The sequence below is a fragment of the Triturus cristatus genome, chromosome 9 (genome assembly GCF_964204655.1).
Source record: "Triturus cristatus chromosome 9, aTriCri1.1, whole genome shotgun sequence".
Classification (NCBI taxonomy): domain Eukaryota; kingdom Metazoa; phylum Chordata; class Amphibia; order Caudata; family Salamandridae; genus Triturus; species Triturus cristatus.
The window spans coordinates 486,997,989-487,024,028 of record NC_140592.1 but is presented as its reverse complement, the minus strand read 5'-3'; the positions used below and the strand labels follow the sequence as shown (position 1 = coordinate 487,024,028).

Genomic DNA, 26,040 nt, shown 5'->3' with positions numbered 1-26,040 from the left:
TGAATCTTTGCAGGTACATTAGGCATCGTTATGACATTTCTCATTAGCATGAAAACATGAACATCATGGCAGGATTACCCTGCGCATAAAAATGCATTAGGCCTCAAGTCAGAAGGGTGAACCTCATACATGCACACACGTTGCAAAGATTGCCACCACTCCCTGGAAGTAGCTGTCTCTCAGGTGGGCAGTATTGGGGCGCACAAAAACAGTTCTCAACCTGGTAAGATTAGGCTCTGCTGGCAGAACAGTTCTTTACATGCAGAACAAGCCCTAGCAACATTAGGGGAAAGCTGTGCGCATTGCGAAAGCCACCAACATTGCAGATGAGCCTTTGGCGCCACTGCGCCGGAGGAGCCCCACTCTGGGACTCTAAAGCGACCAGATGCCTACATTGCAGCACTAAGTCCAGGAATGCAGGACTGAGAGTCCTGGGATCCGGAAAACCGTTGTAGCACTTCATGAGGCGCTAGATAGCCGGCAGAGCACAGTCACTGCAAATATAGTGCTCTGGCAGCACAGCGCTGCAGGACCCACGCACCTTCTTCTCCTGGGCAGGTGCTGGAGACAGCACTCACGAGGCGCTAGACAGCTCACAGTCCCAGGGTCCCACCCGAGGGAGTAGCGCCCACACTCCTCACCTCCTGGGAATACAGGCAGTCCAAGTATAGCGCTCACGAGGCGCTAGGGCAGCAGAGCAGGCAGGCCAGGCTGGGCAAGATCGGCAGACAGTGGGCACTCATCAGTACAGGACAGCAGCTCCTAGAAGCAGTCATATCCCATAAAGTGGCACTCCTCCTGACATAGCAGTCTTCACTCCAGCAAGGGGGCTCTCACTAGCCCTGTGGGCAGCAGAGGGGTACAGTTGGGCACAGGGGCCAGCACACAGGCCCATGCGGCGGTACCTCCTGGCAGAGTGTCCCCTCTCATTCAGGTCCATGTCTGAGCACATGGAGGCACAGCTCCTCTACATATCCACCCCTCCTCCCACCTACCAGCAAGGGCTAGAATCTTCCAGAAGGCTCCTGGCAGTTCCCAACTGTCACTGTGGGGTAAGTGTGGAGCACCTTGTCACTTCAAACACTAGACCGCCCACCCACTTCAGGCAGGCGGCACAAAGCACACAGCAATGGCATCCATTTTAAAAGTGGCATTTCTGCAGTGGTGAAAATAAAGGTGCGTATGCCATTGCACAGCATTTATTATTTTCCTCTCACACCACACATGGCATATACATTTCTTACCATGGGGGAGATGTACCCTAAAGGGGGTTGGGGGTTCCTACTATAAGCCTATGTAAGGCAGAAAGCACCCCAAACAGGGTGACATTTTAAATGTGACATTTTTAAACAGCGCAAATAGGCCTCTGCACACCATTGCGCAGTATTTAACATTTTCCATTTAGCCACCCCCTGTCAGTAGAAAGGCTAGGGGGAAAAGCAAAATAATTCAGGGAACAAGGACCAAGTCCAAAAAGTCCCAACTATGCTACCCTGATTTCGTACAAAACATCAGTTCATATTGTAAATGTAAATGTAAATTTGTTTTGTAAAGTGCGCAATTACCCGAACATGACTTAACGCTAGCGGTTAAATGACAGACGTTAGTAGTGAAAATGGAGATCAATCAATCAATCAATATGAGCTTTATTTCGATAAAAAAATATCTTAAAAGCAATACTGTCCCAAATAGACAATTACAATTCTCCAAGATACATTTTTTAGGAACAATTTGCTTTTAAAAAGAGATGGTTAAAAGAGACATTTAAAAACAGGGTCATTAAAAGGAATTAAAATTTGTATATACATTGTGCCTATAGGGGGGAAAGTGCTTGTGCTAGAAAACAAGCGCCACTTTGGCGCTTAAATTGTTTAGGGATTAATGCTCAGGTTTCTCGCTCTTATGTTCCATGCCCATCTAAGAAATTTGGCTGTTACACAGGCATGGAGGTCCCTTGAGTCAGATCTTAGAATGCGTAGTGCTACTTGGTAACTACGGGTACCTAGCTCCCTGCAAAGTGGTTTCAGCCAACGCCCCCTTGGTAGTTTATAGGCAGGACAGACAAACATAAAGTGTGGGATTGACTCTATTGCAGCTGCACAGCTTGGACAGGAGGGGGGGGGTTGGTAAGGTGGCTTCCACTGCGCAGTAAATTCTCGCAAGGGAAGGATAACTACCCTGAACTTAAAATACAAAGCTCGGTCATATGGATTTTGTATTAAGTCCAGGTAGGGTTCAAAATACATTGTATGCTTGTGCTGCATAAATTCCTGTTAGTCTTCCAACTCTAGGGTTGAGAAGGTCATTCGTAATAACCCACCGCCAGTACGCTTTCTTGATTTCTGCCTTAGGTGGGGAGGTTCTATTAATCCAAGCCTCTTTGAGCCCGAGATCATATAGAAGCTTTTTCACACCTTTTAACCAGTCAATCTTGTACCACCCATCCATGTCCATTACCTCTCTAAGCCCTGCAGCATAGTTGGCTAGTTCGGGTGTCTGCCACAAGCGAGCCCACAGCAAAAGAGGACGTAATCTTGCTATGTCTCCGAACGAGTGGCAGCCAAGATCGTATAGAAGGGGCTTAGTGGGTGTCCTCTGGGGGAGCATCAATAGATCCTTCAGGAATTTGTTCTCTGATCTGCAGATTTGGTCTGTATTAGATAGACCCCTTAGTTTGGCACCATAAAGTGCCGAACTTACGGCTCTAGCCTTATAAATTGTTAGTGCGGGGGCAATTGGTTTAGTTAATGAAGAACGATGTTCTTTGAGAATTGCCCCCACCACCCTTTTATGGCTCAAGAGCATTTTCTGCACATGCGATCTCCAAAGAATGGAGTCAGAAATACGAATTCCCAAATAATCAAATGTAGCAACCCTCTCCAGCGGTACACTATTAAGTAAAGGAGGGTTCCTGAATGTTTTAGATGGATTCAAAGTTAGGAACTTTGTTTTCTGGACATTTATGGACAGCCCTCTGATGTTACAAAACTGGTCAAAGCTATTTAAAAGAGTCTGCAAGCCCTTAGGGGTTTTTGAGATGAGGAGGGTGTCGTCCGTGAACAGGAGAGTAGGCATTTTTTCACCCGCCAGGGCTGGGGCGTCTGATGGTGTTTGCTGTAGGTGCTCCACCACCCCGTTAACATACAGGGAGAATAGGGTGGGGGCTAACACACAGCCCTGGCGGACTCCCCTATTCACCGGTATCCGTGCTGTTGTTTGCCCTTGTGAACCCCATCTTATTTGGGCATAGTTGTCCTCATGCAGACGAATTAACATATTAAGAATGTACCTAGGCACCCCCTGCTCTGACAGGACTTGCCACAGGTGCTCGCGAGGAACCAGGTCAAAGGCAGACCTTAAGTCAATGAATGCGAGGTAAAGACTGCCTTTGCCTAGCTTAACCACTTTCCAATATAGGAGTAATAGCCTGAACGCCTGTTCAGTTGTTCCTGTACCCGCTCTGAAGCCAGCTTGATAATCGGAAAGGATCCTATTTTCGTCAGCCCATGCAAGGATCCTCTCTAGTAATACCCGACCAACTACTTTCTGGATTGAGTCAATCAGACTTATCGACGGTAGTTGGCAGGGTCTTCCCTAACACCCTTTTTAAAAATGGGCACAACTTCTGCTCCCTTCAAAGAGTCTGGGATGGGACAACCACGATCAATAGCATTAGTTAGACATGTAATACATTTTGCCCATTTCGCCGAATCTGCTCGGAAGAGGTCCCCTGGCAGGCCATCGGGTCCAGCTGCCTTGGCCGGAGCTATTCGCTGGATGGCAGCTTCAACCTCCTGCTCGGAAAAGGGTTCTATGTTTAGTTCCTGGTCCGGGGCCCGAGGATTGATAATTGGGCCAGCTAAGATGGTTTCCTGTGGGCCAGAGTATAAATTCAGAAAGTGGTCATACCATCTCTTGCTCGGGATGTTATTCGTTATTAGTTCACTGTCAGGGCGGACCTTTCTCCTGACCAGATTCCAGAAAAGGCTAGCATCCTTCCCTATGCTGGCTGCTTTTAATGCTTGCCAGTGCTGTTCCTCCCACTCTCGCTTCGCTTTAAGGACCGTCGTATTGTAGTCCTTTCTAGCAGTCTGGATCCTGCCAGGGGACTTGCCTTTAACGGCCATAATTAGGGAAGATTTTTTCCGTCTGCAGGTCCTCGTATACCATGGGTTGGTGATACACCTACTCAAAGTACATGGTTTGCTGCTCATGGTTGTACAAAACAAAGATCCCAAAGTACTGACAAGGCCCTTGTATATTGAAAATACCTTCTGTGTACTATTTAGATCTGTTGTGATCTCTTGTAGGTCACTCAGGGCCTCTGTCAGGGCCTCCTTTATAACAGATAATTTTCCCTCGTCCATTGCTACCTTTTGCCATTTAAGGCGCCTTCCGCAATTCGAGGGAGTGACGTCCCTTGATGTCATATGGACCTCCCAACTCATATTTTCAGGGTTGGGGAGCCATAAGGGATTTAACGTCAGGGACAGCAAATTATGGTCGCTATCGGTAGTTGGTACAACCTCCATGTCTATTAGATGTCTCCAAAAATTTTGACTTAACAAAATATAATCAATGCGTGAGGAGAAGCCCACCCTATTATATGTATGTGGTCCTAAGGGGTCAGAAGGTGATCTTCCATTAGTGGCCCTAAGACCAAACTCAAATGTTATAGAATTTAGCTGGATGGCTAGCTGAGTCCACCTTTTTATCGGGGGTAGACTCAGCAGGGGGAATCCCTGCTTTACGTTGTCCTCCTCCGAACCCAACATATCCTCGGTGGCAAGAGGTTCGAATGTGCAATTGAAGTCTCCCGCCACCAGGATGCCGGTTTCGGGGTAGCAACGAGAAAGTTCTGCTTCCAAACAGCTAATTATTGGAGATTGGGCTCCACCTTTTGTGCCACGTACATAGATGTTAAAAATTTCTAGGGTGCTCTCTTTTTTGTTGTCCCTAAGGGTCAGTCTTAAAAGATCTGGACAATTGCACTCAGTTGTTTGTATCGTGCAATCCAGTGTAATGCTAACCCAAATAAGGAGGCCACCAGATGGCCGCCCCTTTCCTGATACTGGTAACACTGCAGGAATAAAATAGGAGGTAAAGCCAACTTTATGGTGGGGAATCGTGCTCCAAGTCTCTTGGAAAATACAAATGGAATAGTTGTCAATGAGTTTATTCCAATCAGGTATAGCTAGGTTCTTGAAGAGACCGGCTATGTTCCAAGAGATGACTTTAAGATTGAAGATACTATCTCTGGGACACCCTCGTTCACCAATATTTGTGTCTGTATGCAAGGAATGTTGTTTGCTAATAGATGTATGAGGCAGTTCAATAACAGGTGGTAACGCCTGGTTAGATAAGCTAGACCATACAATAAACACGTTAGAATGTTTGGCCAAGGTAGCACACTCCTGAACTGTAATGTGCCCAAGAGGGCTTTGCGCAACTGGAAGTAGTCAATCGTTTTCATCTAATTGCGACCCCCTAGTTGATTTAGATTTCAGAGCTGTGGCTCTCGTGTTTGAATTAAAATCAAATGGAGTAGATCTAAATTGGATATTTGATGGATCAGGGACAGAGGTCCTATATTCTAAAGCTAATAGGTCCTCGGCCAACTGGGATGAGGTCAGAGTGATTTCCAAAGTGTCTAGTCGGAGGTCATGAGATGAGTGCCTTATAACCTTAGCAATACCCTCTTGCCTTTAACGGCCATAATTAGGGAAGATTTTTTCCGTCTGCAGGTCCTCGTATACCATGGGTTGGTGATACACCTACTCAAAGTACATGGTTTGCTGCTCATGGTTGTACAAAACAAAGATCCCAAAGTACTGACAAGGCCCTTGTATATTGAAAATACCTTCTGTGTACTATTTAGATCTGTTGTGATCTCTTGTAGGTCACTCAGGGCCTCTGTCAGGGCCTCCTTTATAACAGATAATTTTCCCTCGTCCATTGCTACCTTTTGCCATTTAAGGCGCCTTCCGCAATTCGAGGGAGTGACGTCCCTTGATGTCATATGGACCTCCCAACTCATATTTTCAGGGTTGGGGAGCCATAAGGGATTTAACGTCAGGGACAGCAAATTATGGTCGCTATCGGTAGTTGGTACAACCTCCATGTCTATTAGATGTCTCCAAAAATTTTGACTTAACAAAATATAATCAATGCGTGAGGAGAAGCCCACCCTATTATATGTATGTGGTCCTAAGGGGTCAGAAGGTGATCTTCCATTAGTGGCCCTAAGACCAAACTCAAATGTTATAGAATTTAGCTGGATGGCTAGCTGAGTCCACCTTTTTATCGGGGGTAGACTCAGCAGGGGGAATCCCTGCTTTACGTTGTCCTCCTCCGAACCCAACATATCCTCGGTGGCAAGAGGTTCGAATGTGCAATTGAAGTCTCCCGCCACCAGGATGCCGGTTTCGGGGTAGCAACGAGAAAGTTCTGCTTCCAAACAGCTAATTATTGGAGATTGGGCTCCACCTTTTGTGCCACGTACATAGATGTTAAAAATTTCTAGGGTGCTCTCTTTTTTGTTGTCCCTAAGGGTCAGTCTTAAAAGATCTGGACAATTGCACTCAGTTGTTTGTATCGTGCAATCCAGTGTAATGCTAACCCAAATAAGGAGGCCACCAGATGGCCGCCCCTTTCCTGATACTGGTAACACTGCAGGAATAAAATAGGAGGTAAAGCCAACTTTATGGTGGGGAATCGTGCTCCAAGTCTCTTGGAAAATACAAATGGAATAGTTGTCAATGAGTTTATTCCAATCAGGTATAGCTAGGTTCTTGAAGAGACCGGCTATGTTCCAAGAGATGACTTTAAGATTGAAGATACTATCTCTGGGACACCCTCGTTCACCAATATTTGTGTCTGTATGCAAGGAATGTTGTTTGCTAATAGATGTATGAGGCAGTTCAATAACAGGTGGTAACGCCTGGTTAGATAAGCTAGACCATACAATAGACACGTTAGAATGTTTGGCCAAGGTAGCACACTCCTGAACTGTAATGTGCCCAAGAGGGCTTTGCGCAACTGGAAGTAGTCAATCGTTTTCATCTAATTGCGACCCCCTAGTTGATTTAGATTTCGGAGCTGTGGCTCTCGTGTTTGAATTAAAATCAAATGGAGTAGATCTAAATTGGATATTTGATGGATCAGGGACAGAGGTCCTATATTCTAAAGCTAATAGGTCCTCGGCCAACTGGGATGAGGTCAGAATGATTTCCAAAGTGTCTAGTCGGAGGTCATGAGATGAGTGCCTTATAACCTTAGCAATACCCTCTCTTATCAACGACCAGCACCCTCTAATGTGACGAATCCAATGGATGACCTTATTCTTGAGGGACGCCTCGGATTCATACCCAGGTATTTTGCGACATTAACCATAAACACTGTCTGTCTCTTACGTGTTGTTGTTGCATGTCCAGGAAAGTCAGGGCCAGATACAATTGGAGTCAGCAATAGAGGTCTGGCTCTTAGAGTTGCGAGATGGATATCGCTATTATTCTGTGTGGGTCTAACTTGCCTTCTGGCTTTGGTCCGCAGGGACATCGCATTTTGTCCTACCGGCGAATGGGGAGAAGCAGTAGGTGCGAGACTAACATGTACAGAGGTAGGTTTATCTGCAGTGATAATATTATCTTGTGCCGGCACAGGTTGGGGAGTGACATCTCGAGGTATATGAACTATTTGTTGGAGAGATAATGTCCTGACGGTGGCTGTTAAGTCTAGAACTAAAGATTTAAGATCCCTGACCTGAGCTACCAGTAAGTTTATGGTTGTCATCAAGATCCGGTCACTTGCATTAAGGTCAATTTCGTTATTTATTTGTGGGAGAGAATGTACTTCATCGGGTGGGGTTATTATATCCTCAGCCAGGGCAGCAAAACGATTAGTACAAACTATAACAGAAGGCTCTAAATGACTCATTTCTGTCTGTGCCAAAGAGGGAAGGGCTAGTTGATCAGGCGGGATAATGGTCAACCCTGGACTAGATTGGCTAGATGTTATGTTGTTATTTCCAACAGCCGAATTTATACTTAGCGTTTTACAAAACATCATGGGCCTTATGTAGGTAAATTACATTTACCGATTCTTAAATACCGAATTTTACCGATTCGGTATTTATGAATCGGTAAATGTAATGTAGGTAAAAAAATACAGATTCGGTAAGTGTCGGTATTTTAGAATCGGTATTTACCGATTCGGTAATGGTAACTTGTTTCCCATTGATTCCTATGGGCCAGGAGGCCCATAGGAATCAATGGGAAGCCAGTTACCATTACCGAATCGGTAAATACCGATTCGGTAATGGGGGGAGGCATCATCATGGGTGGCAGGGTGTCACATTGACACCCTGTTGCACCCCTGATTCATCCATGTGTGCACATGTGGCGCACATACATGCCCTAGGGGCATGTATGTCTGCCACATTGCACACTTCACAGTGCACAAAAATGCATTTTTACACCTATTCGTCATTTACCACCAACTTTTAGTTGGTGGTAAATAACGAATCCCCACACCCACCACACACTCCCCCTACATCTCATTTCTGTATTCGGTATTTACCGAATCGGTAAAATTACCGATTCGGTAATTTTACCGATTCGGTAAATTACCGAATACAGAAATGATCCCCCTACATAGCAAAAGCCTAAATACCGGTCGGTAATGGTATATTTACCGAAAATCGGCCGTTACCGACCGGTATTGGGCTACCTACATATGGCCCCTTGGGTATACGAACTGGCGGTGGTCGTTTGTTAGCTTTGTTAGCTTCTAGACTTTGGATGGAATCTACCGCTAGTATACCCTCACACTCATCAACTAGCATTTCAATTCGATCCATAACATGATCATTAAGCATTCTCTTACTTTTCCTAGCTTTCTTGGATTTTCTGGCCCCCTGGCCTACATTAGCAGCATTCAACCCACCAACCCCCCCTATTCCCTCCATAAGTTTCCTCTTGCCCATTATGAGGCCGCAAAGGGAATGTTAGTGGAGAATATAAACAGTACCTTTGTGGGCAGTCCAGTGGTAGCACAATCAATTTGGATCAATCGATGGCACGCAACAGATGTCAGGGGGATGGCCCTGCCCTGGCTCTTCCTGGCTGAGATGCGCGCGGATGGGCCCGCCCTTGGCCCGGGCTTCGCCCGGGCGATGCCCGCGCGCGTCCCGCGCTTCGGGGCAACAGCGGCGCTTAAATGCCTCCCAGGCGCTGCCTGATGACTTCAGCGGCAGGCGCCTGGGCTAAGGGCTGCTGGGAGTTGTAGTTCTCTCGCTGGCCGTTCCCCTCACGGCGGAGCTGCTGAAGGTAGTTGGGCAGAGGAAAGTTTAGTGCCCCCACGCTGGCCGTTTCCCTCACGGCGGACTCGCAGGTGAGTGGTGTGACACAGTGATTGTAGCGCGACCCGCGCTGTGGGGCAACAGCGGCGCTTAAATGCCTTCCAGGCGCTGCCTGATGAATTCAGCGGCAGGCGCCTGGGCTAAGGGCTGCTGGGAGTTGTAGTTCTCTCGCTGGCCGTTCCCCTCACGGCGGAGCTGCTGAAGGTAGTTGGGCAGAGGAAAGTTTAGTGCCCCCACGCTGGCCATTTCCCTCACGGCGGACTCGCAGGTGAGTGGTGTAACACAGAGTGATATTAGCGCGTCCCCTGGAGATCATTGAGCTTACCTACGTGATTCAGTGAAGAACCATGTTTTTCGATGTTTCCTAAACTGCAGCAGATTGGGCTGGAATTTCAAAGTTAAAGGCAAGAAGTTCCAGAGTTTACCAGCGCCGAAGGCGAAGGTTCTCCCACCCCATCTAGCTTTAATTATTCTGGGACCAGTTGCCAATCTGGCTGAACTGCATCTGAGGATCCAATTGGGAGAGTGCCATGGGAAGATGTTTAGAAAATATTCTGGCAGGGCCTTGTGAACCAGACATAGTGCCTTAAACTTGAGCCTGTTCCTCATTGGAAGCCAGTGTAGCCCCTGCAACGCTTAAGTGATAGGGGCAAATTTGGGGACTTTCCAAATCAATCTGGCGGCTGCATTTTGCAGGGTTTGGAGTTTTTTCACCAGCTGCTTTTGAGTGCCAAAGTACAGGGCATTGCAGTAATCTATCCTTGAGATGACGGGTGCCAATGTCACTGTTTTTTGTAGCTCCAACTGAATGAATGGGAAAATCTTCTTTAACATCCTGTGCAGGAAAAAGCATGACGATGTAGTTTAGTTTATTTGTTCAGAGAAACACAGTTTGGTATAAAAAATGACGCCCACATTTCTGGCTTTTTAAACAGGAAGGGGGCCAAGATAAGATGGCCACCATGGCATGTTCCAAATGGAGGTGTGATTCCCAAAGAGCAAAACCTCCGTTTTATCTGAGTTCAGCTTAAGGCCGTTTTCCTGCATCCACTTAGCTGTGTGAGAAATGCAGCAGCAGAAATGTATTGCTTCCTTTTCAATGTCGATTGATATAGACACCACAATTTGCGTTTCATCAGCGTAGGAAAAAACAGCAAAGCCATAACTGCGAATGAGATTTATCAGAGGAGTGATATTCAAGTTGACCTCCCTGACCTACAAGTCCCTTTGAGGAAATGCTCAGCAATAACTGGCTCACTCTCAGTCTCTGGCCACTGCAAGGATCCCAGCACAAAATAATCTACACTTCAAATTTCACAAGTTCAAGAAGTAGCAATGTCTTACACAATTCTTCTCTAGTGTTACCAAATGAACTTGAACTTTCTCCCCAGAACTGTGCAATGCCCCATAACACTTGTATGGAAAAGTGCTCCAGACTTTCTGTTCACACACACAAATATGAGACCTCAACTATCACTGAATTTGTAGACCTTAGGATGGCTTAATTAGCTGCTGATTGCTCACTGGAGATAAGCAACTTTCTTCTAAGTGTACCTGGGCCACACCCAGCTGGATGTCCAATCTTCCACTGTCATTCACATCCGCTTATATTTCCCAACACTACTACTGGATTTTCACTCTCAATGAGTTATTTCCATCCAACCTACAAATGCTGCTGCCTTAGTTGCTTGCACTGTCCCCTTCAGTATGTTCTAAACGGGTAATATAATGTTTCTTTGCTTCCATCTTACATCTACTCCAGTCCACCTGTGCAGCGGCCATTGCATGATCGTATGGTGGTTTTCACTTTTGAACACAGTCTGAACACATGCCTACCTATTCCCTTTTATACATGAAGGGATTATACCCCTCTCTTCTCCACAGTACTGCGCCTCAGCCCCATATTACCCGAGTCAGATGTTGAGGCACTACTCAAAGTTAGATCTATCCACTATCATACGTACAATAATTAGTTATAGATTCATGTGCAGACACTGTCTCACTTGCACGGGCATGGACCTCACTGTGCCTCGCGCTGCATGCTTTTCAGATTATGATTATATACCGATCCAGCTCTGGAGTACTACCAAAGCTTACCTACGTGATTCAGTGAAGAACCATGTTTTTCGATGTTTCCTAAACTGCAGCAGATTGGGCTGGGATTTCAAAGTTAAAGGCAAGAAGTTCCAGAGTTTACCAGCGCCGAAGGCGGAGGTTCTCCCACCCCATCTAGCTTTAATTATTCTGGAACCAGTTGCCAATCTGGCTGAACTGCATCTGAGGATCCAATTGGGAGAGTGCCATGGGAAGATGTTTAGAAAATATTCTGGCAGGGCCTTGTGAACCAGACATAGTGCCTTAAACTTGAGCCTGTTCCTCATTGGAAGCCAGTGTAGCCCCTGCAACGCTTAAGTGATAGGGGCAAATTTGGGGACTTTCAAAATCAATCTGGTGGCTGCATTTTGCAGGGTTTGGAGTTTTTTCACCAGTTGGTTTTGAGTGCCAAAGTACAGGGCATTGCAGTAATCTATCTTTGAGATGACGAGTGCCAATGTCACTGTTTTTTGTAGCTCCAACTGAATGAATGGGAAAATCTTCTTTAACATCCTGAGCAGGAAAAAGCATGACGATGTAGTTTAGTTTATTTGTTCAGAGAAACACAGTTTGGTATAAAAAATGACGCCCACATTTCTGGCTTTTTAAACAGGAAGGGGGCCAAGATCAGATGGCCACCATGGCATGTTCCAAATGGAGGTGTGATTCCCAAAGAGAAAAACCTCTGTTTTATCTGAGTTCAGCTTAAGGCCGTTTTCCTGCATCCACTTAGCTGTGTGAGAAATGCAGCAGCAGAAATGTATTGCTTCCTTTTCAATGTCGGTTGATATAGACACCACAATTTGCGTTTCATCAGCGTGGGAAAAAACAGCAAAGCCATAACTGCGAATGAGATTATCAGAGGAGTGATATTCAAGTTGACCTCCCTGACCTACAAGTCCCTTTGAGGAAATGCTCAGCAATAACTGGCTCACTCTTAGTCTCTGGCCACTGCAAGGATCCCAGCACAAAATAATCTACACTTCAAATTTCACAAGTTCAAGAAGTAGCAATGTCTTACACAATTCTTCTCTGGTGTTACCAAATAAACTTGAACTTTCTCCCCAGAACTGTGCAATGCCCCATAACACTTGTATGGAAAAGTGCTCCAGACTTTCTGTTCACACACACAAATATGAGACTTCCACTATCACTGAATTTGTAGGCCTTAGGATGGCTTAATTAGCTGCTGATTGCTCACTGGAGATAAGCAACTTTCTTCTAAGTGTACCTGGGCCACACCCAGCTGGATGTCCAATCTTCCACTGTCATTCACATCCGCTTATATTTCCCAACACTACTACTGGATTTTCACTCTCAATGAGTTATTTCCATCCAACCTACAAATGCTGCTGCCTTAGTTGCTTGCACTGTCCCCTTCAGTATGTTCTAAACGGGTAATATAATGTTTCTTTGCTTCCATCTTACATCTACTCCAGTCCACCTGTGCAGCGGCCATTGCATGATCGTATGGTTTGCACTTTTGATCACAGTCTGAACACATGCCTACCTATTCCCTTTTATACATGAAGGGATTATACCCCTCTCTTCTCCACAGTACTGCGCGTCAGCCCCATATTACCCGAGTCAGATGTTGAGGCACTACTCAAAGTTTGATCTATCCACTATCATACGTACAATAATTAGTTATAGATTCATGAGCAGACACTGTCTCACTTGCACGGGCATGGACCTCACTGTGCCTCGCGCTGCATGCTTCTCAGATTATGATTATATACCGATCCAGCTCTGGAGTACTCAAGGCCCACAGAGGGTCAAAACGCCATCGACAACATCTAAAGACAGACCTCACATCTAACCATACAGCAGGTTCTACCCCTGGTGTGGCTAACTGTATTTAATACCATTGGCTATCTTTTGCTGTATACCAATATAACGTTTATAGTCACACATTTGATCACTTCTCTTACTTTGTTCGGTTATGGCTTTTCTCACTTGGTGTTCTGTCTCCCTCCACTCACCTAATTGTTTTGTGCATTTCTATATGATTGTTAGAAATAAAATTAAATTTGGACAAATTGAAAATGAGAAACCCTGGTTGATTTTTAAATGATTTTTGACGAGATTAATTTGCGATGGAATGCTTCTGTCTTACTGAACACTCTTCATCTTGGTAGACTCAATCCGGATTGCCCTGTTGTATTGTTCTTTAATGAGTTCAATGTAAACGCTTGTTCCAAGTTTAAACTTGCTACTGAGAAGTGCTGTCACTATCCCATTACAAGTATTCAATCCCTGTTGTCCCTTTCAAATTGAAGAAGTGCAGTTACTCAGTACCTGTGACTACCTGCCCATTTAAAGCACTACTCCTACCAATGATGAACCAATAAAATAGCACAGGTCATTCTATCCAAAAACGAAAACTCAGGGATACTTTTAAACCCTCTATGTGTCTGTACAATAAACAATCCATCCTCACGACCCATCTCACAACCGCTTTGTGAACATTCACTGCAACTCAGGCTTGAACAAAAAATATAAATCGTTGCATCCTGTTCAGTTACATGGATCTGTGATGGAGGCACACAATCAACCAGACCTGGTAGCGTGCTTGTTACCTGCTGTTCCTGATGCTGGAAGGTCGATATGTCAACCCTGCAAATCTCTGGCTCAGTGACGGAGGTGACATTGACGCCTTCGGCACACGGGCAGCCCATGCATTCTGTGTAGAAGAAGAGCTCGGGATGGATGACCCAGCTGTCCCAACCAAGATCTGTAAAACACATGACATGGATGGATTCAGTGAGGGAGGAGATCAAGCACATATTAACTGTAGGAGGCTGGCTTAGTATATGGTGCCCACTTAAATAAATGGAGCACCCTGCACTAATCCAGACAAGCCTTATGGTGATTTAAGTGGTATTAGACAACCTTAAAAAGCTCTCTAAGTGGTAGAGATCAGCCTTCAGGCTTAGCCCAGTAGGAGTTTTACCAGTACCTAATCTTATGGTATAGGTTAAGTGAAAACGAACCACGCAGTGTAGTTATAAAAAAATATATATTTATTATTAACACTCACTAACACATTGCAATATCTCCTACCCGGAGATATAAACACAATACACACAATACTCTGTCAATAGAATACGTAAGCAGCACAAATACACAGTGGTCTCCAGGAGAAGACCAAACCATATACTAAAATAGTGGAATACGAACCACAACTTAAGTCGAGACTGAACCCAGAAGACGTAGAAGAGTCGGGGACCCAAGGAACCACCTAAGGTGAGTATCTAGGAAACCCACGGAAGTCATGTGCAGAGTGGAAAATTGACTACATGCTCAATCTAAGTCAAAGGGTAAGTAACCGTTGCAATTTTAAAAAGAAGGACCCTTCCCAACGGACCCTGAAGAAACCCTGTGGAAGCTGGAGGGCTGGAGAGTCACCCCACCCGTGGATACCCCAGGAACCAGGATACCCACACCAGGGAAGCCGTGTGAATAGGTACGAAGTAACGTCGGAAACCGCTGTAGAACACAATGGAGGACTTCAGAAAAGATGCCGCTGGCGAAGAAGGTGAAAGTGTCCGATGGAACCCAAAGGTGGATTCAAGATGAGAGATACCTGCAAGCAGAGGGGACAGAGTCTATGCCACTTATGAGTGACCAGGAGGCACAGAAGACGCATGCCCACCAATGTCGGGGATGCAGGAGAGTTGATGGTGCCCTTGAAGCTGCATCTGAATGGACTAGGCAACGCTGAGGAAGACCAGGAGCCATTCACGAGCTGTCCCAGGTTGGATGTCAAGAGCCAAGGGATCAATGTCCAGCAGGGACACCAACAAGTCTTGGTGCGGCAACCAACGTACTCATCGAAAAAGGTGCAGTGTCAGGAGCAGCAAGGTCCAAGTGACTCACCATGAGCAGGTAAGTCAGAGAAGGCCCCAAATAAGCAGGGGAGCCCACTGGTGCCAAAGAAGACCCTCAAGAGGACCCGCAGGCCGTAGGCACAGGAGTTGCAAGAGGACCTCGAGCAGCACACCAAAGGATGAAGGCCCACGGTGCAAAGAATGCGGTGCAGGCAAAGATCAGGGCAGCAGGGAATGCTTGAGGTTGGAGCTTCTTGAAGGAGAGAGTCAACAGGCCTTGGCAACTGCAAGTCGACTCGGTGCACAGGGGTACTGCTCCAGCGGTTCCAACGAGGGATACTGACTTCAAACTTGCTGTGAAGACAGGGCAGGCCTCAAGGGAGTTGCAGAACCACCACCTGTGTTGCTGAACTTTTCGAAGTCCGTAGGAGCTCAGGAACAGCAGACCGGTCAGCTTTGTTGCAGTGCCTGCAAATACAGGGGAGTGACTCCTTCTCTCCAAGGGAGATTCCTTAGGGTGTCTTGGATGTCTACAGGCCTTGTGAAGAACCTGTATGGAGCACAGGCCCAGATGATGCAGCAGACTTGCAGAATGATGAGACAAGGAGCAGCAGGAACGCCGTGAAACATCCCAAGGACACTTTGTGAGCAGCTCTTCTACCTATGTTACTCTCCCCATCGGGTATCTCTCTGGGCTGCCTCTGCCATGCTACTGACGATTTACCGATCGGAGGCAGCTCCCCCTTTTCATTTCGCTCATGGGAAACCCATCTGCTCCAGAACCCCAAAAATGTTGAGTAGGAACATATCCAGGTTGCTGCCACTATGTGGATAGGGTGTGATCCTAAGTCCCTAGGTGGGAAACCCGACCTCTCCAGGGCCCTCCGCATTACTGTTATGAACTGAAAACTGCTGAGGCAGAACCTGTCCTTGTGAGTAAATAGCGGCCCCAGTGTTAACCCGCCATGCTCCATGTATTCCAGCATGAGGCAAACCGGGCAGCATGCCCTGTCCTACATGCAGTCGATCTTTGTGTGTTTCCCTCTGCCTGCTTTGTCTGCTTTTGACCGACATAGGTGGACCACCATGTGTCTCCCCACCCCCATGTGGAGGTTTTCAATGCCCAGGCAGACTGTCCCCAGCTCCCCCCTTGCTGGGACCACTAGCTCGCTGATTCTGTAAGCCCCAAAGAAAGCTAGTGCGAATGCTGCCCTGAATAAATCCAACTTGTGTTGCCCTGTACGTAAGCCTGCTAATGCACCCAGTGTCTTTTTTAGGATCTCAAAATCAATGGGCTTTCTCCTGTCCCATGCTGTGAGTTGTAGCCAACTCCTGACTTTCATTGCCACCCTGCAGAGGAAAGTCACTGTAGGATACCCCCGTTGCTAGTTTGGTTTAATAGGCGACCGCGCTCAGGTGTGCCATGACCTGCTTCTTCCACTCCGGAATGCCCAGTCGATGAATGCGGACACCTCACCCGGACTGATGCCCCTCACCCCTTTCGAGCCTGTTATGTTACTGAAGACTTCCCAGTACTTATAATATCTCTTCTCTGTCTTGGGGGCCAGGGCATTATCCACCAGCCTCATTATGCCGTTTCCACCAGTTCCCACAGTTCTCCTGGCACTGGTGTCAAGCACTGGTCCGCGTGATGTGCCAACTCCTTGAATTTGCCCCAAGTGCAAATTAGAAATTGTGTCAGCTATTGAGTTATCCAGACCTGCAATGTGTCTTGCCCTAATGGCTATGTTCACCCCCAGTTGGCAACCGACTAGGTGCCGCAAGAGCGTCACCATCGCTGGACACTTCACTGTTCCCAAGTTGATTGCATGGACAACTGCGTGGTTGTCGACCAGAGCGTGATTTGCTTATTGGCTAGCTTGTGTACCCATATGGTAAAGGCCAATATAATGGGGAAGAGTTCTAGCAGCATAATATAGCCCATGATCCCTGTGCTATGCCAGCTGTCTGGCCACTGTGCTGCTGCCCATCCGGTCCCCAGGATAGCCCCAAAGCCATGGCTGCCTGCTGTTTCTGTGTGGAGTTCCAATTGTTCTGCGGGCACCCACGACTCTCACCACATGAGGGGCCATTGAAGTTGATTACGAAAGCGTCCCACTGCCCTAGGTTTTCTTTTACCACTTGCATAAGGTGCACCCTGTGGTGTCTTGCTGACATCCCCATGGTCAACCAGGCCAGTCGCCTGGCGAAAGGTGACCCAGCAGGAATCCCTCTGTTAGCGAAATTCAGTTTCCCCAGCAGCTGCTGCATTTCCCCGAGTGTTGCCTTCTTCGCTGTCATAACTGCCCTATGATTTGGAGCATCTCGGCAACTTTTAATGGTGGTAGCTTGCATGTTCCCTCCACGGAACGCAGCTCAATCCCCAGGAAAAAAAGCTTGGTGACCGGGCCCTATTTTGTCTGGTGCTAGCGGGACTCCTAGTTCCTTTGCCAGCCCTTCAAATTGGGGGAGGAGGTTTGCACATTCCCCCGTTCCTGCCCTACCAATGGAGAGGAAGTCGTACAGGTAGTGGACCCATCCACCTTCTGGGTGTTGCGTTTGCAACTCCCATGCCAGGAAGCAGCTAAATGACTCAAAATAAGCACAAGATATGGAGTAACCCATAGGTAGACATTTGTCATAATAATAGCCCCCAACCAATAAAAAGCCCATAATATGATAGATGTCCTGGGTGCATCGGCAGTAAGCGGAGAGCTGATTCGATATCTGTTTGGAAGAAAGGGCCCCGTTCCCTGCCTCCTTCTTTGGTACCACTCCTATGGGAAAGACCATGAGATTCTTCAGGGGGGAGGTGAAGGGGCCAGCCACCCTCCCCAGTTGAACCTCCTTCCCCACCTTCTGTTTGGCTGCCTCTAGGTTGTCCAGTATGGATTTCAAATTGCGGCTAAGCTGTGGGGCCAGTGGGCCCTTGTATGGAATGGGAAAGTTGTAAGTGAACCCTTCCGCTAATTGTTGTCTATCTGTCTCCTTTGGGTAGTTATTCAGTAGTGCCACTAACATCCTTGTGTTGAACGGGGTGGGCAGTGATTTTCCCTTCTCCTGCCCCCTGTCTCTTCCTGCGCTTCTTCGCATCGTCCGCTATTTTTTGTTGTTGCCCTTCTCTCTGTTGTCGCCTGACCCTTGTGACCGTTTGCAATGTGCAGCAGGGTGGTTGCCGCAGCAGTTCCAACAGCTGTACTTTAATCTGCAGACGTGCCCCCATTTTCATTCATCCTTGTCGTATTTCCAGCACGTTGCCGTGTGACCTTTCCCAACCTTCCCTCCTGCTTGTCCCTGGCCCTCGTACTGCCCTTTAAACCCTAAGGGACGGAAATTGAATTCCCTCCCACCTAAACACCCCTCTGGCTGCCACCATGTGAGTTGTGAAGCCTTCTATGTCCTGGTGGCCCCACTCTATCACTGGCCAATTTTGCATCTTGTCCCAGAAACCCTCATCGTACCGTAAACAACCTTCTCCTGGTACTTCTGGTGTGCCTCCTGCACTTTTTGTTCATGCAGGAAAAAGGCTGCTGCGCTTTGAGGAACTTTTTCTTTGAAGCTGTATGCCAGGGTCCTAAAGGCCTGGAGCCAATTTTCTACTGATTTCTCTATTCTGGGTTTGGGCTTGTCTCTCCTGTCTTCCTCCTTATCCTGCACTGTCAAGTCCAAACCCGCCTGGCCCACTTCCAGTAAGGAAAATATATTAATGTATTCCTTCTACCAAATTCGCTCCTTCACTGCTAGAGGTATGAGGTTAGCTAGCTCCATTAGACAGGTGGTGCTGTGCGGGTCCGCTAGCGATGGGCATATGTATTCGCTGGTAGGCTTGCTAGCCGGCCCTTGTCCCTACCCCAGCCCTTCTGGCTGGACTCCCCCAGTCGCCTCCACGTCACCTTGATTGCTTGGGTTGGCCACCCCCGCTGGCCTTTTCCAAGCACCCGGCATCCTTTGGGTTTTTCCGTGCTGACCCTGTTTGCTCCGCGGCTCCATCCTTTTGTGGCGCAGCCTAGCCAGGCACCCCGCCATCCCCGATGCATCTCGTCCCCGGGTGTGGACCCCCACCGTATAACATGCCCGGCCTGGGCTATTGCCACCAGGGCATCCATGATGCTGGGTGTGGGTGCTTATGCCCCCATGCTTCCTCTTTGAATTCCTTTCTCTCTGACCCCCCCTCTGGTTTGTTGTCCAGGGGGGCTGGGGCCCCATAGCCCCTGCGCTGCAAAGCTATTTACTCCGAATTGCGGGTCATAGTTTGCAATATGCCCTGGTGCCCATGCAGAACCAAGGGCTTGCCTCTGGCCCTCATCACGCCACCTGCCCCTTTCCCTCAGCGCGTGTTGCTCATCATGTGTGGCTGCTGCGTTGGAGCTTGCCTTGATAAGTGCCTCCACGGGGGCTGCTGTCGGGCTACAGGCGCCTCCTCTCCACCGCTGTAGCCTTCCGTGTCGGTTCCGTCGACCCCTTCCAGCAGCATGGGTGGCGTGTTCATGCCCTACTATTTGGTTTTGGGCTTGCAGCCAACCACCGCTGCGTCATGGGGGTTGCTGTGTTGATTTCCATGGCTCCCCCTTGCCTGGCCTGGTGGGGACTGCCGTTTTGGCTGCATGACCCTTCCTACCAGGCCCTTGGGGGGACTCTGTACGCCCCACTTGAGACTTTGTGGGTTTCTGCTTTCCCTTAGATTGCACCTCCTCCATGATGCCTAACGTGCCGATCCAACCAATCTTTCCCTTTTAGTGCGACCAGTGGCGTTGCCTTGTCCAGTAACAGCTGTAGGTCGCCGTCGAGCGTCTGGGCCAGAATCAGCCTGGGGCCTCCTTTGCTTTTTCGGTTGTGGCCAGCGTCCTCACTGCCACCTGGTATTTCCCTAAAATGTGCCGGCATTCTCCTCTCCTCTTTTCCCATTATGACCTTTCAAAACTACTCGCTTTCATTTTGGGCGGGGCTGCTGTCTCTCCGTGACCTACGGCCCGCTTCCTGCGTCTGCCGGCTCAGTCCTTCTGCCGTGTGTTGAGGCCAATGTTAGTGCCTTGCTATGGCCCCGCTTATCCGGTCGAATCTCCGCTCTTGCCCCCACCGGACCGAGGAAATTTCTGGGCTCAGTGGACTCTGCTGCTGCTGGTGTTCTTTCTTGTTCCCCCGGTGGTGGGACCATGCAGCCTGGAGACAAAGGAGGGTAGGGCGTTGCCTGCCTCCTTACGCCGAGCTCCTGCAAATCGTCTTGCCCTCTGGAAAAGAGGTCCTCACTGGTGCGGCATCTCTCCGGTGATCCAGCGCTGCAGCCCCCAACGGACTCCGATACCAGGTGAGAGTCTGCTCCAAGGGAGGGATGGACAGGAAGGCTTGATGCGAGGTTGTCCTTTCGGCGGTTCCATTCATCAATGTCCTCCGATGGTGTTTCATGTGGTCAAAAGGGGGGCCTGTACCACCTTTTAACCTCCTTCACCGCTTAGCAGTGTTGCCAGATTTTTAGACCCATCCCAAGCCCAAATCCGCTCAAATATAAGCCCAAAATAAGCCCAATCAGACCAGTTTCAGCCCAAAAACCAGCCCAAGTCTCCAATTATGCACAAATTGTCATCAGAAACACTTTTAACGACAAATATACATTCTATTCAATATACAGATGGTGGGAGGGTGTTAACTGGGCACCTGCCTTAATGCTATTAATTTTCAAGACCAGTTTTCACTGCGACTTCTAAGAGCCCCTGCAGCTCCACTCTGCCTATTGCTTAAAGATTCAGCCCCCACACCCCCCCCCCCCCGGAAATCAGCTCCAATTCGAGCGGCAAACAGCGTGCGTCAGTGCACGCCTTGGCATCCGCAACGTGGTGAAGCACGGAGTGTCAGATCCATGCCAGGACAGTGGTAAACAGACGCACGCGGTGCTGCCGGCAGGTGCGTGCGAGGTTGGGTGGCCCCTGCACGACCGTTTTCGAAGCTAGGCTGGCCTACGAACAACCAATGTGGTCAGATTTGGTTTTGGTGTTAAAACACTCTTTACCTACATCAACTTCCTGGCATCTATCAATATTCATCACTTCCTACAAATAGGGTGACCAACTGGCATGGGTGCAAATTCAGGACGGTGAGTGTAAAAATTCAGGACAACGGGTCAAAATTCAGGACAAAAATTCAGGACGAGAGGTCAAAATTCAGGACAAAACTTCAGGACAAAAGGTACGTTTTACAGACACATCAAAGGAGGTCGCGTAATAGTGTATAAGTAATTCCATCTATATCCAAATTGAAAACGTACGTATCTTCCATCCATCATTTCACTCATCCATCCCTCCATCCACACTTTCACTCATCCATTCATCCACCCTTTCACCCTATCCATCCGTACACTCAACCATCCACTCTTCCACCCAACCATCTACGCATCCATCCAGCCATTTATCCACTCACCCATCCAGCCATCCTTTCACTTACTCATCCATCCACCCAGTTACTCATCCTACCACCCAGTCCGCTTTTCAGTCATCCATTCATCCTCCCTTTCTTTCTTCATTGACCCTTTCACTTAGCCATCCTTCCTTTCTTCGATCCACCCATACTTCAACTCATCCACTCATGAATCCATCCATTGACCGTATCACTCATCCATCCACTCATCCATCCACCCATTCACTCACCGATCAGCCACCCTTTCACTCATCCATCCATCCTTTCGCTCATTATCCATCTATTCACCCTTCCATTCATCCATTCACCCTTTCACTAATCCATCCAGCCATCCACCCATCCCTTACTCACTCGCCCACCTTTTCCTCTTAATTATGAGCTGAGCCTTTGTCTGCAGAGTTGCAGACAGAAGAGGCCCATCAAGAATTTCGCCCTTGCTGTCTTCCTAAAGCAAGGGGTGGGGTGGGGGAGGGTTCACTATGCACCTGCACATAGGCAATCTGAAAAAGTGGAAGTCATGAGTCATGCATGATGCACAGTGCCAGGCCATGAGGTGATTGTAACATGGTGTTTCCAGGGCTTTAAGCGGGATGAAAAAACTGGGGGGTCTCTCCAAGGGGCGTGTCTGATGTAATTAATGGTGTTGCTTAAAACAACTAAGCTAAAAATCTGTGTTTAGCATTGTGTGTCGCCGGACTGGTATTTTGCCTCTTCTGTCATTGCATCCAGATATATGTCACGGTGGTTAGTCAAAATATCGAGTTTTAAATTTCGACCTACAAGTATATCGAGTTGTTAATATCGTAGGTAAAGAATATCGAAGTCAAGAATATCGATGGACAGAATATCGACCCCCAAGGTAAGTATTATCGAAGTTAATAATATCAAAGTCATTAATATAGATGTAAGTAATATCGTAAGCAAAAATTTCGATGTCAATAATATCGATATTTTATTAGTGTCATGTATTTTAATATGTATTTTATTTGTATGTTAAAGATTATTGTAATGTATTTTAATACATTTAAAAATAAATGTTTAGAGATTAATAATTATTTAAAATATAATTTCGCGTTTTAGTATCAGAGCGGGCTGTGGGTTTATAGGGGAATAGGGTGGGAAGTAATTTAATTATAAATAATGAATTAATATGTATTGTTTAATTGGTATTTATGATTAATTAATTGTTAATTAATTACTAATTGTAAATTAAATATATTAATTGATTAATTAATTGTCAATTAATTATTAATTGTAAATTAATTTTATTAATTGGTTAATTATATAAGTTATAATTAGTTTAATATTAATATTTATTTATTGGTATTGTTAATTAATTAATTGTTAATTACTAATTAATTGGTGATTTAATTTTATTAAGTGATTAATTGATGATTAAATTAATTATGTGAATGTTTATGTGTAGTGGGTTGTGGGTTTATAGGGGAATAGGGTGGGATGTAATTAAATTAATATAATTAATGATAATTTTTATTTATTTGTAATTAATAATAAATTGTTAATTAATTATTAATTGGTAATTAATTGTTATTAGTACGTTAAATATAGTAAATATAAATAATTTATTATTTCATGTTATTTGTTGTTATTGCTAATTAATGTATTGTTAATTAATAATTAATTTGTGAATAATTGTAATTTGGTAGTTAATATGTATAAATTAATAAATAATAAGTATATTAATTATAAAGAATGTATTATTAACCCCTTGAGTGCCCCGCCCTTTCCACGCCCTGTGCCGGGCATTTCATTAGCGGGCGGGGCTCATGACGAGATAGTCTCGTCATGGGCACAGCGCAACCGCGGCCCATGACGAGACCATCTCGTCATGGGCACTCAAGGGGTTAATTGTAAATAATAGATAAACTGATATTTAAATGTATTGTGTATTTTGTATGTGTAGTGTGTTGTGTGTTAAAGGGGGAATAGTGTGGGATGTTAATTTAAAGTTATTTATTTAAATATTTATTTTAAATAATTGGTATTTAATAATAATTATTGTGTAAATTAATTATTAATATGCTATTTTTTTATAACTAATTATTTAATTGGTTATTATGTTTATAGAATCCCTATGCTATCCAGTGCTTTCCCAACTGTTTTACTCTCTGGAGTGGGAATAGTAATTTTTACCCCTACGCTATCCAGCGCTTTCCCTACTGTTTCACTTACTGGAGTGGGAATAGTAATTTTTACCCCTACGCTAGCCAGCGCTTTCCCTACTGTTTCACTTACTGGAGTGGGAATAGTAATTTTTACCACTACGCTATCCAACGCTTTCCCTACTGTTGGACTCACTGGAGTGGGAATAGTAATTTTTATTCCTATGCTATCCAGTGGTTTCCCTACTGTTGCATTCTCTGTAGTTGGAATAGTAATTTTTTTCCCTACGCTATCCAACACTTTCCCTACTGTTGCACTCTCTGGAGTGGGAATAGTAATTTTTACCCTTACGCTATCCAACGCTTTCCCTACTATTGCACTCTCTGGAGTTGGAATAGTAATTTTTACCCCTACGCTATCCAACGCTTTCCCTACTGTTGCACTCTTTGGAGTGGGAATAGTAATTTTTACCCCTACGCTATCCAACGCTTTCCCTACTGTTGCACTCTTTGGAGTTGGAATAGTAATTTTTACCCCTACGCTATCCAGCGCTTTCCCTACTGTTTCACTTACTGGAGTGGGAATAGTAATTTTTACTCCTAAGCTATCCAGCGTTTTCACTACTGTTGCACTCTCTGGAGTGGGAATAGTAATTTACCCCTACGCTATCCAACGCTTTCCCTACTGTAGGACTCACTGGAGTGGGAATAGTAATTTTTACCCCTATGCTATCCAGTGGTTTCCCTACTGTTGCATTCTCTGTAGTTGGAATAGTAATTTTTTTCCCTACGCTATCCAACACTTTCCCTACTGTTGCACTATCTGGAGTGGGAATAGTAATTTTTACCCTTACGCTATCCAACGCTTTCCCTACTGTTGCACTCTTTGGAGTTTGAATAGTAATTTTTACCCCTATGCTATCCAGTGGTTTCTCTACTGTTGCATTCTCTGTAGTTGGAATAGTAATTTTTTTCCCTACGCTATCCAACACTTACCCTACAGTTGCACTATCTGGAGTGGGAATAGTCATTTTCACCCTTACGCTATCCAACGCTTTCCCTACTGTTGCACTCTTTGGAGTTTGAATAGTAATTTTTACCCCTACGCTATCCAGCGCTTTCCCTACTGTTTCACTTACTGGAGTGGGAATAGTAATTTGTACCCCTACGCTATCCAGCGTTTTCACTACTGTTGCACTCACTGGAGTGGGAATAGTAATTTTTATTCGTACGCTATCCAACGCTTTCCCTACTGTTGCACTCTTTGGAGTTGGAATAGTAATTTTTACCCCTACGCTATCCAACATTTTCCTTACTGTTGTTTTTGTTGGAGTTGGACTAGTAGTTTTATTGTGTCTGATATTTAATATGTTTTTTATTATTTTAGCTATTGTAATATATCATTAATAATAACAATTATTCACATTAAAAATATTGATTATTATTAGCTATATGTACTTATTAAATATTTATTAATGTTATTGTTTTATGTGCATAGATGTATTGGTAATTTTTAAAAACATTTAATAATTTATACGTTACAGAAATTATTATAAAAATTAATTATTAAGTAAGTATATATATTATATATTATATGTATATGTTTAATTAAAGTTTTATTAAATTATATATATTAATTATACATTTTAAATATTATACAATATATTTAATTATGTTTATTTAATTTCTAAGTATTATTTGGTTTATTTTACATATATTTTTAAAGTAAAAGAAAAACTATATTTTTAATAACGATATTTTTGACATCGATATTTAATTTTCGATATTTTTGTACTTACAATGTTGTAGATAGGATGTCGATATTCTTGACATCGATATTTTTGTTGCAATATATTTGTAGGTCGATTTTCTGTCTGTCGAAATTATGTCATACAACCATATATCACAACAAGTAACGTTACACCTACAACAAACCAGAACCATTTACTTTGTTAATGGTTGTTAGTTTCATAAAATAAAAATGCAGCAACCATGGCTTAATTGAACATAATATTGAAACTGCACTTTTCTAAAATGATGAAACGGAAAGAATTCCCTGCCCCAATCTCCACTCTGTCTATTGCTTAAAGACTCAGCACCCCCCTCGAAATTTTCTCTTACACCCCCCCCCCTCCGAAGTTTGGCTCTAGTTGCGCCTCTGACTCACTCACCTGATGTCGGGGCGGGCGTCGAAGTCCGGACTCAGCAACTGCGGGCGCCCTGCTGC

The 26,040-nt window shown here is 45.6% G+C and overlaps 1 protein-coding gene across 1 annotated transcript in view; it reads right to left on the bottom strand.

Moving 5' to 3' along the window:
* Positions 1 to 26,040, bottom strand: part of LOC146798182 (uncharacterized) — a 179,516-nt gene that overhangs the window by 10,622 nt on the left and 142,854 nt on the right. The window contains exon 4 of the mRNA XM_085625454.1: positions 14,032 to 14,186. Coding sequence (XP_085481580.1) covers positions 14,032 to 14,186 — 155 coding nt within the window. The remainder of the gene's footprint in view (positions 1 to 14,031; positions 14,187 to 26,040) is intronic.